Source organism: Artemia sp. Qi Xiang Cuo, chromosome 19 (genome assembly GCF_049724085.1).
Source record: "Artemia sp. Qi Xiang Cuo chromosome 19, ASM4972408v1, whole genome shotgun sequence".
In the NCBI taxonomy this organism is placed as follows: Eukaryota; Metazoa; Arthropoda; class Branchiopoda; order Anostraca; family Artemiidae; genus Artemia; species Artemia sp. Qi Xiang Cuo.
In genome coordinates this window covers 2,636,476-2,648,392 of record NC_142812.1, presented here as the reverse complement: position 1 = coordinate 2,648,392, position 11,917 = coordinate 2,636,476, and the positions used below count along the sequence as shown (strand labels likewise).

The 11,917-nt window shown below is 33.9% G+C and overlaps 1 protein-coding gene across 1 annotated transcript; it reads right to left on the bottom strand.

Annotated features, from left to right (window-relative positions):
- Nucleotides 1-277: 277 nt before the first annotated feature.
- On the bottom strand, nucleotides 278-1,039 carry LOC148940410 (uncharacterized). Its single transcript, XM_089105546.1, has one exon. It carries the CDS (start codon nucleotides 1,037-1,039, stop codon nucleotides 278-280), a length of 762 nt encoding a protein of 253 aa, XP_088961672.1.
- Nucleotides 1,040-11,917: the final 10,878 nt, after the last annotated feature.

Genomic DNA, 11,917 nt, shown 5'->3' with positions numbered 1-11,917 from the left:
CATAAAAAAATACCTGTCTATTTCTAATGATCCATATTTTGACACAATAATTTTTTTCGATCATTTTATGTCTTTTTGAAGCAGAGAAAAAAATTATTTTACCTGGTTTTTCCCAATCCATTGTTTCCAATAAAGTCGATGTTCACGTGCTGTCAGGGTGAGAATTAGCGATAAACTGAGGCGATTACACCCCTGAGGCTGTAGCCAGCGAACAGGAGAATATATTAGTGCGATCATATTTACGAAATTCCTAATAGTTAGGAAAAGAAGAGCATTTTTAATTTTGTCCAACTAACTGGTCACGGTGACGGAAGGGGTTAAGATTATCTACAATGGATTGAACTTCTTGTACAGTAAAAGAGGACATATGTGTCATTCCTAAAATCTTCATAGCCACAACTGATCTATTTTCAGGGTCTTTGGATAGCCAAGAGGAAAATACCTTTAAAAAACCTTTATATCTAGTAAATTCTCTGTCTTTCAATGCATCACAGCAAAACTTAGCTAATTCTACAAAATCATGAGCATTAAAATTGGCAACAAATTGGGGAGCTTTATTCTTTTCCACAATCACATGAGTCAGCTCTATTATAACAAGTTTTTTTTCAATTTGGTTTCCATAAGTGAAAAAAACACTTTCGAGAATAGTTAAATCTTGCTTGACTAAATAGCTTTCGAGTAAATATTGAGCAATATCCTCTTTAATAGCTAAAAAGTTGTACTTTTCTATAATGTATGCATATACATCTCTGTTTATTGTTTCAAAACCAGAAACCTTCCAGAAACCCGTTTTTGCAACTTCTTTATAGTAATCTATGATTCTTTTCATAGTTTCAAAGTTCAAATCATGGGCCAGAACGAAATTGGTTCGTTTTTCAAGCATGTCTGCTTCTAGCATGGCCTTGAAGACATCACTAACAGCTGTTAAAAGAGATTTCTTGACTTTAACGTCTCCACCATCACATTGAATAGTAATCAAAGGGCTTTCTTTCATATCAAAATTGGTACAAATTTGTACCAATTCTGCAGCGCGACGCATTTCTGAAGCAGAATTTGTCTTTAATTTTTTGAAACCTATATTGAATAATTTGTGCATAGCGTTTGATATTGTCATATTAAACTGAACACTCACATTGGTTACACCCGATAAAATGTCGTAACGAGTCACTTTAACTGAAAGAAAAACCAAACTAATCATAAAATTTTCAGGTATTCTTCTGGTTTGAATTATGAAATTAAAATTATTGCTGAGACTGCATAAATATTTTTTCAGTTTGCAGTTAAATAAAATTATTTTAAAGTTTGCAGAAATAATTCTAGTTTTAGTTAACAAATAAATTTTGTGTTGAATATTGTGGTTTCAGCCACATTTCTTGATTTTCAAGCCAACATATTTCCCATGTTGTTCAATCCAAGGGATGGTATGTATCCTATATATTTTTCAGACAAGGTGGTTCTAATAGTATACTTTTTGTTTTGATCTGAGTCTATTTTTAGGAGCTATAGATTTCTTTGGCTTTTACTAAGGGGCGTGGTCATCCCTTATTAGGTTGCTAGCTACCGCAACAACTAACAAAAAAGACAACTAACAAAAACCTAAAAAAAATAAGCCTAGTTTTAAAATTTTCAGGTATTTTTCTAGTTTTAATGAACAGATTACAGTTATTACTTATATTCCATAAATATTTTTGCAGTATATATTTTTACAGATTCTGAACTAAAGACTAAAATAAAATAAAAATTGATTTTTAATTTTTACGTCACCTTACTCATTACATTATATGTGGCTATTATTGCAAATTTGATTTTAGATATTATGCTATGTCACTTATTATGTCATATATGGTTATAAGTAGACAATCGACATATTATTCGTTTTTTATTCTATTTATTGATACAAAATTTTTAAATTAGTTTTGATTTTTGTAAGGTTCTAATCTACGTACTTTTGTAATTAACAAAAAAATTGGGGCTCTTGACAAAAAATCTGATTCTTTAACTTATACTAGAATACCTCCTAAGAATTGTAACGGAATCAATATGAAAAACCTCAAAATTTTCCAAGTAAAGTTATTCAAGTAAAATAAAATCACCCAAAATATCAACCAAAAAATTCAAGTAACCCACAGATCAAGTAATGCTTAAGTATCCAATTTAAAAAAAAGCAAAACAAATGTATCTTAATCTGACAAACATTGTAAAAATCTTTCCCACTGAAAGTGTAATAGCAATAAATAAGTCCGCCTCTGTGTCACCAAAATATACAATAAATATCAGTTTGACCAAATGTCACATGACAGGTATACATGATTACATGATTACAGGTTTACATGATTGTACAATGTTACCGATTTAAAAATACATAAATAAATAAAAAAATAAAAAGAGTTGCCCATCAATCAGCAATAGTGCCTCAAGCAGGATAGCTGGGTGAATGTGATCCGAACAAATAGCTAGAATATTCTAGCTAGAGGCGTGTGATTTTTGAAAAAAAAATTGGAGTCTCGCAAAGTACTGCAGACTATAGATATTTCGAAATACTTTACTGAAAAAAGAAACTCCAGCAAATTCAACTTACAATGCTATCATGCAAGGGTGGAGACATGACCACAATTCGAGCAAGGTGAGGGCCAATTGTAAGTGCTTAAGCCTTCTGAGTGGTTTGGCCACTTACAAGGCCACTTGTAAGTGCTTCCAAGCAAAAAGAGAAAGAAAAAGGCTCGTGAGATTGATTTGGATTTTCACTTCTCCCAAAAGGGTAGTCAAGAAACTTTGATCACGGAAAATCGTGGAATGACATGTTGGAACAAAAATTAAGAATTCCAGTGCCTTTTTTAAAGTTATTAATTAAATATAACTGTGGTCAAAGAAAAAATTTACCTGAAGTAAGAAACGACTCGGCTCAACAATAACCAAAACTATAAAAAAGGGATTTTAATATCAATAGATACATTAAAAGAATTGACTTTTTATGCATATTCCGAATAAGATACACTAAGTTTAGTCACATCATAAGTTGATGTTTCAAGCTCCCGTCTACAAAAATGTGGAATTTTGTATTTTTTGCCAAAAGAAAGATTACGGATACGTATTTATTATCGTTTTTTTCCCCAGGGGTGATAGTATCGAACCAATGTTACTAGAAGATTGGGAGAGTGCTTATTCGAACAAAAATTAAAATTCTAGTGCCCTTTTTTTTAGCAATTATACAGATTTGGGGATAATTAGCACCCCTCCCAAGCCCATTTTTCCTCCAAAGGCACCCAATCAAAGTTTTGAGATCCAGGCATTTTGTTCAGCATATTTGAAAGACCCAATAACTATACCCTCTGAAAAACATGACCCCTTAGCCCTTGAGAAAGTGACTGTAAGCTAGGTAATTTGTCCCTTGTTTATGTATAATACGTATTTGTTATTGGGAAGTATACAAAAATTTTTCGGCTGGAGTGGAATTTCTGCTGGAAAGGATTTTCAAGGGGAAGAATTTCCTGTGGGAAGAGAATTTTCCGGGAGTAAACTTCTAGGAGAAATTTCACACTGAGTAAATATGCCAGAACTTCTATACGAAATAATCTTTATTGGTTTTACTTTCTCTTTTCCAACTAAATTTTGGATATGAAGATTTTCGAGGGAGTTGTCCAGGGGAAATTTGTAGAGTGAATGGAATTGTCTGGAGATCTTTTCATGGGGGATACTTTTTACGAGAGAAATCCTCCATTGGGAGTTTTCGCGGGAGAAATTCTCCGTAGGAGAATTCCCTGCGGGAGTATCCTTCTACTGGGGGGGGATTTCTTAGAAAACATCCACGGAGAGGGAGATTTCTGGAATGATTGAAAAAACATCAGAAATTGGAACCTTTTCAAATAGAACTATACCGATAAAGATTTTTCAAGCGGAATCATCCGCAAGAAATTATCCGGGAGGGGGGGGGGGCTTTTCAGCAAGGATTGAAATGTCTGGGGAAATTTGAGAGTAAAGGGTGTAACTTTATTTGGGTAAAACTCTCCATGGAGAAGTTTTTCGTGATGGAAGGGAATTATCCATGAAGGAGAACCAGATTTCCCGGCATTATTTAAAAATAATCAGAAATCAAAGGCAGCGCAATAAAGCTGCCTAAGTAAAGAAAGAAGTTGGCACATTTTTTATTTTTTTTTTATTGTTTTTCTTAGACCATGGCACTTCGTATAGCAGGAGTTGTCATATAAACTTCGAAAGGGGCTCTTTCGATAGGAAATTAAAAGGTCTCACGCCCATTTTGATAGTCAAAAGTCATTGGAGGGCAACCATCCCCCCCCACCCACGCCCATCATATCCCTAAACAAGTCCAATCAAAATTTTGAGGTAGGCTTTTGTTCAGCGGAGTTGAAATGTCAGGAAATTATGTCTTTGAGGATACCAACCCTTTTATCCCTCAGGGTAAGGGTTTTATGCTATGCCCTGGCGGTATATAAAGTTTTTATAGAAAGGGTTGTCGTATATACTTTTCAGGGTGCTCATTGGATTGGTAGTCAGAAGTTCTAGTGCCAGCATCAACCGGATGTCGGCACTAACCCACCCCCCATGTAAACATCGTAATTTCCCGAAATATATCCAATATAAATTTTCATATAGCTATTTTATCTAAAATAATGGAAAGACCGTATCGGCCTAGCAAGGCTTTAGGGGGGGAAAGAAACCCCAAGAGTCTTGGCGTAAGGTTTGAAAGTTTAGGTATTTAAGGTTTTTATGGAAGGGATAGTTGTATAAGCTTTATAAGAGGCTCATTTGGTTGGAAATTGGAAGTCCTAGTTCTGTTTCAAGAGTCAAAATTGATGGAGGGAATCTAGCCCCCCCCCCCCCAAAAAAAAAACCCCTTTTCACCAGACGCATCTGATTTAAATAGTGAGATAGCAATTTTGTTCCAAATTGGCCAAAAAACCTACAACAATGCCTCCTTTGTTTATCATGGTTGAAGCGGTAGATGCAACCTAGTAAAGCGCGAACCACAGCCCAAAGTAACCGAAAGTTATAAGACGTGTTTAGAGAAAAACTACCTAGTGAAAAAAAAATTGCCATCTGACATTGATTCACGAATGGTAAATGTTATTTCGGGACGTGTTAAAAGTGAAAGTTAATTGCGAAAAGGAATTTAAGTTGATTAAAAAAAAAACTGAAACCCCTCGAAAATGGCGTCAGATCAAAATGAAAAATGTACCATTGGAATGATCATGGTTGAAAACCTGATTCAGAGAAATTACAGCCCCCCTCCTTGAACAACAAGAAAAATCGCTTTTCTACATCGGTAGCACTGAACTGTTTCCCTTTTTCTGTTTTTTTTTTCTCCAGGCTTAGCGGGTTACCAGAGCATCATAGGGAGCTCATTCAAAAGCTATTTCTTATATCTGCCTGCTTTATAAACTCCACCATCTACAAGTACCATATGACACTAAAATGGAACTTTGTGCCGTTTCTCAAGTGGTGGCGCTAGCAGGCTACCAGAACATCGTAGACAGACTTTTTATAGCTCGTATAAAAGATATTGCTTATATCTACATTCTTTCTATAAATTCCATCATCCACAATTTCCAAATGGCACTAAAAACGGCACTTTTCGTGTCATGTCTCAAGTGGAAAAGCTGAGTTTATTGGGCTAGCAGAACTTATAAAAGTTATATTTAATGGCTCATATGAAAGCTCTTGCTCATATCAACGTGCTTTATTTTTATCAATTCTACCATTAGTAAGTGCGATATAGCACTGAAAAAAACACTTTTGGTGCAATTTCATAAGTGCAAAAGCTTTGAAGTACAAAACAAGTACTATTGTGATAGTTATGTTCCAGAACCCTTAACTGGATGTCTACAAGAACCGCTCCCATTCCCTCCCCCTCCCAATCTCCTTAGTAAGTCTCCTAAATCGTCTGCTCACCAGTAAACTACTCAAACACTAGCAGGCTACCACACCATCGTAGATAGATGTTTAATGGCTCAACTATAAGCTATTGCTTATATTTAGTAGGTTTTTATAAATTCTACCATCTATTAAATTTCACAGATTTCAATATGAACTAGTTTCTTGGGAGAATTTGCAATGAATTCTTTGTCATAGTTGAAGCTTTAGCTGCAACCTAGTAAAGAGCGAACCACAAGTAGGAACCCCGCAGTAGATACTGAATATACATAATTGGTTATCAAAAGAATGTATCTCCTCAAGGTCAATCAGGGGATGTTTGTAAGTGTATTGACTCCGGGGCTAAGTGACGTCAGACTATTGATCCGCTAACGGGACAGCTGTCTCTCTTTAGGTCTATCAGGGGGTTTTCCAAGTGTATTGATACTCTAACAGGAAGTGAAGCAATATCTTCACTGAATGTACATAATTTATTCATGGTTCAATTGTCCACTAAGGGGTCAGTGACGCCTCTTTCAAGGTCAATCAGGGGATGTTTCTAAGTGTATCTACTCCGGGGCTCAGTGACGTCAGATTATTGATCCGCTAACGGGTCAATGACACCTTTTTAAAGGGCGATCAGTGGTTTTTCTAAGCCTAATGTATACAGACGGAAGTGACGCAATATCTTCATTGACAGTACATAATTTATTCTAATTGTATTGATCCACTAGAGGGGAACTAGGATTTCCGGGAAATTGATCAAGAGAGAATTATCGATTCTAACGGGACAGGATCACATGTCTCTTTCTAGGTTAATCAGGGGATGTTTGTAAGTGTATTGACTCCGGGGATAAGTGACGTAAGATTATTGATCCGCTAACTATACAAGATCACACGCCTCTTTTTCAAGGTCAATCAGGGAATTTTTCTAAGTGTATTGATCCGCTAATGGGAAGTGACGCATTATATTCACTGACAGTACAGAATTTATTCTAAATATATTGATCCAGTAAGAGGAGAGAATTTCTGGAAACTTGATTTACATAAACGAAGGGGACAGTTTCTGTGAAATTGATTTGCATAATTGGCGGGGAATTCTATCATGAGGGGATTTCATTTTTAAATGTGGCTTCTATGATTTTTACGTCTGAGAGATAAATTAATATTCTATTTTTAAATATGGCTTCTTTGATCTTTAGGTCTGAGAGATAAATTAATATTCTATTTTTAATTATGGCTTCTCAGGTCTTTAGGCTTAGCGATAAATTAATATTTTATCAAAGCCTTAATAGAATAACTAAGAACACCTTACAGATAAAGAGATTAACGCGGGAATTTTTTCCTGGGAATATCAAATGTGACAGCGCAGGGATGCCCAAACAAAAGGAACCCGCAGGAATTACTTTTAGGGGATTATTTGGGTGAAACAAATTAACCGGCATTTTAAGGATTTTTGGGCAAAACAGTTTGAGATATTTTAGAAGATGATTTGGGTAAAACTCTGTGGTCGTTATAATGCACAAACTCCATTTGAACAGTGATGTAAGGTCCCCTACCCAAACCTTAAAGGTTCCCCTCCCCCCGTCCCCCAAAGGACCCTCCAGTGCCTCAAAGGGCCCCCTCAACCCCTTATCCCCCAAAGGGCCCCTCCCTCTACCCCCCAAGCCCTTCCACCTAACTTCTTGCCCTCCCGAAAAAATTTCCACTTTTTTTGCTCACTTGAGACACAGAAAGCCTCCGCCCCCTCCACCCAACTTTTTGATTCCCCCGAATATATTATTTCAGATCAAGTACTCTTCTTAATATTCCTCCTAAACTTATTTTATAAGTTGATGTACACATCTTTTTCACTTCCAACAATACTTTATGACTTTTTGCATAGCCAACACCAAGCAATACTTTTCAGAGGCTTTATCATATTTTTCAGAACACCCCCCCCCCACTATTTTTTAACATGGTATTCTTTTTATTTGTTTTTAGTTTGGAGTTATAGTTTAGTTATAGTTAAGAGTTTTGAGTTTTAGCTTAGAGTCTTAGCTTAGAGTTTTAGTTTAAAGTTTTAGTTTGGTATTAGCTTACAGTTTTAGTTAGGGTGATAGTAGTTACGAGTTTTAGTTTTAGAGTTTTTAGTTTTAGCTTAGAGTCTTAGCTTAGAGTTTTAGTTTAGAGTTTTAGTTTGGGATTACCTTACAGTTTTAGTTAGAGTGATAGTACTTGAGAGTTTTAGTTTTGGAGTTTTGAGTTTTAGCTCAGAATCTTAACTTAGAGCTTTAGTTTAGAGTTTGGTATTAGCTTACAGTTTTACTTAGAGTGATAGTAGTTAAGAGTTTTAGTTTTAGAGTTTTGAGTTTTAGCTTAGAATCTTAGCTTAAAGCCTTAGTTTAGAGTTTTAGTTTGGTATTAGCTTACAGTTTTAGTTAGAGTGATAGTAGTTAAGAGTTTTAGTTTTAGAGTTTTGAGTTTTAGCTTAGAGTCTTAGCTTAGAGTTTTAGTTTAGAGTTTTAGTTTGGTATTAGCTTACAGTTTTAGTTAGAGTGATAGTAGTTCAGAGTTTTAGTTTCAGAGTTTTGAATTTTAGCCTAAAGTCTTAGCTTACAGTTTTAGTTTAGAGTTTTAGCTTGGTATTAGCTTACAGTTTTAGTTAGAGTGATAGTAGTTAAGAGTTTTAGTTTTAGAGTTTTGAGTTTTAACTTAGAGTCTTAGCTTAGAGTTTTATTTTAGAGTTTTAGTTTGGTATTCGCTTACAGTTTTAGTTAGAATGATAGTAGTTAAGAGTTTTAGTTTTAGAATTTCGAGTTTTAGCTTAGAATCACTTAGAGTTTTAGTTTAGAGTTTTAGTTTGGTATTAGCTTACAGTTTTAGTTAGAGTAATAGTAGTTAAGAGTTTCAGTTTTAGAGTTTTGAGTTTTTAGCTTAGAGTCTTAGCTTTAGAGTTTTATTTTAGACTTTTAGTTTGCTATTAGCTGACAATTTTAGTTAGAGTGATAGTAGTTAAGAGTTTTAGTTTTATAGTTTTGAGTTTTAGCTTAAAGTCTTAGCTTAGAGTTTTAGTTTAGAACTTTCGTTTGGTATTAGCTTACAGTTTTAGCTACAGTGATAGTAGTTAAGAGTTTTAGTTTTAGAGTTTTGAGTCTTAGCTTAGAGTTTAAGTTTAAAGTTTTAGTTTGGTATTAAGCTTACAGTTTTAGTCAGAGTGATAGTAGTTAAGAGTTTTAGTTTTAGAGTTTTAGCTTAGAATCATAGTTTAGAGTTTCAGTTTAGAGTTTTAGTTTGGTATTAACTTACAGTTTTAGTTAGAGTGATAGTAGTTAAGAGTTTTAGTTTTAGAGTTTTGAGTTTTAGCTTAGAGTCTTAGCTTAGAGTTTTAGTTTAGAGTTTTAGTTTGGTATTAGCTTACAGTTTTAGTTAGAGTGATAGTAGGTATGAGTTTTAGTTTTAGAGTTTTGAGTTTTAGCTTAGAGTTTTAGTTTAGAGGTTTAGTTTGGTATTAGCTTACAGTTTTAGTTAGAGTGATAGTAGTTAAGAGTTTTAGTTTTAGAGTTTTAGCTTAGAGTTTTAGTTTAGAGATTTAGTTTGGTATTAGCTTACAGTTTTAGTTAGAGTGATAGTACTTAAGAGTTTTAGTTTTAGAGTTTTGAGTTTTAGCTTAGAGTTTTAGTTTAGACTTTTAGTTTGCTATTAGCTTACAGTTTTAGTTAGAGTGATAGTAGTTAAGAGTTTTAGTATTAGAGTTTTGAGTTTTAACTTAGAGTCTGAGCTTAGAGTTTTAGTTTCTCTTTCTATCTCTCTCAGTCTTTATCTGTCTCTTTCTGGCTCTTTAAGTCACTTTCCGTCTCTTTCTATCTCTTTTTGTCTCTTTTTGAGTTTTCTGTCTCTTTCTCTTTCTATCTCTTTTTGTCTTTTTCTGTCCCCCTCTGTCTCTTTCTTTCTCTTTCTATGTCTTTCTGTTTCTTTCTGTCTCTTTCTATCTCTTTCTGTCTTTTTCCGTGTCTTTCTGTCTCTTCCCGTCTCTTTCTGGCTTTTTCTGTTTCTTCCCGTCTATTTCCGTCTCTTTATGTCTCTTTCTGTCTCTATTTTTTTCTGCCTCTTTCTGTTTCTTTCTATCTCTTTCTGTCTCTGTCTGTCTCTCTCTGTCTTTTTCTGTTTTTTTGTCTCTCTCTGTATTTTTCTGTCACTTTCTTTCTCTTTCTGTCTCTTTATGTCTCTTTCAGTCCCTTTCTTTCTCTACCAGTCTTTTTATATCTCTTTCTGTCTCTTTCTGTCACTTTATGTCTCTTTCATTATCCTTCTTTCTTTTTCTTTCACTGTATGCCTCCTTCTGTCTCTTTCTGTCTCTTTTCATCTCTTTCTGTCTCTTTTTTTCTCTTTTCTTCTTTTCCTTTCTTATTCTGTCTCTATCTCTTTTTGTTTCTTTCTGTTACTTTCTGCCTCTTCCTTTCATTTTCTTTCTCTTTCAGTCTTTTTCTCTCTTTCTGTCACTTTCTGTATCCTTCACTCCCTTTATGTCTATGTCTGTCTCTTTTTGTTTTTTTATGCCTCTATCTTTAGGTGTCTGTATGAGTCTGTCTATTTCTGTCACTTTATGTCTCCTTCTGTCTCTTTATTTCTCTTTCTGTCTTTTTCTGTCTCTTTCTGTCTCTTTCTGTCTCTTTCTGTGTCCTTACGTCACTTTCTCTCACTCTATGATATTAAGATTATCTACAATGGATTAAACTTCTTGTACAGTAAAAGAGGACATATGTGTCATTCCTAAAATCTTCATAGCCACAATTGATCTATTTTCAGGGTCTTTGGATAGCCAAGAGTAAAATACCTTTAGTAAAAAACCTTTATATCTAGTAAATTCTCTGTCTTTCAATACATCACAGCAAAACTTAGCTAATTCTACAAAATCATGAGCATTAAAATTGGCAACTAATTGGGGAGCTTTATTCTTTTCCACAATCACATGAGTCAGCTCTAGTATAACAAGTTTTTTTCAATTTGGTTTCCATAAGTGAAAAAAACACTTTCGGGAATAGTTAAATCTTGCTTGACTAAATAGCTTTCGAGTAAATATTGAGCAATATCCTCTTTAATAGCTAAAAAGTTGTACTTTTCTATAATGTATGTATATGCATCTCTGTTTATTGTTTCAAAACCAGAAACTTTCCAGAAACCTGTCTTGGAAACTTCTTTTTAGGAATGTATGATACTTTTCATAGTTTCAAAGTTCAAATCATGGGCCAGAACAAAATTGGTTCGTTTTTCAAGCATGTCTGCTTCTAGCATGGCCTTGAAGACATCACTAACAGCTGTTAAAAGAGATTTCTTGATTTTAACGTCTCCACCATCACATTGAATAGTAATCAAAGGGCTTTCTTTCATATCAAAATTGGAACAATTTTGTACCAATTCTGCAGCGCGATGTATTTCTGAAGCAGAATTTGTCTTTAATTTTTTGAAACCTGAATTGAAGAATTTGCGCATAGCATTTGATATTGTCATATTAAACTGAACACTAACCTTGGTTAAAGGATGTTTAGTCTTCTTATCAACTAACAAAAGCCTAACACAAACTAAAGCTAGTTTAAAAATTTTCAAGTTTTTTCCTAGTTTAAATTAAAAGATTAAAATTATTTCATATTCCATAAATATTCTTGTAGTTTATAACTTTAGCGATTCTGAACTAAAACTAAAATAAAATAAAAATCGATTTGATTCAATATGAATATTTTCTTGTAGTAATTTATCAGTCAAAACCAAATATCCAATTTGTTATCACCCGATAAAATGTCGTAACGAGTCACTTTAACTGAAAGAAAAACCAAACTAATCATAAAATTTTCAGGTATTCTTCTGGTTTGAATTATGAAATTAAAATTATTGCTGAGACAGCATAAATATTTTTGCAGTTAAATAAAATTATTTTAAAGTTTGCAGGAATAATTCTAGTTTTAGTTAACAAATAAATTTTGTGTTGAATATTGTGGTTTCAGCCACTTTGATTTTCAAGCCAACATTCTTGATTTTCAAGCCAACATATTTCCCATGTTGTTCATTGCAA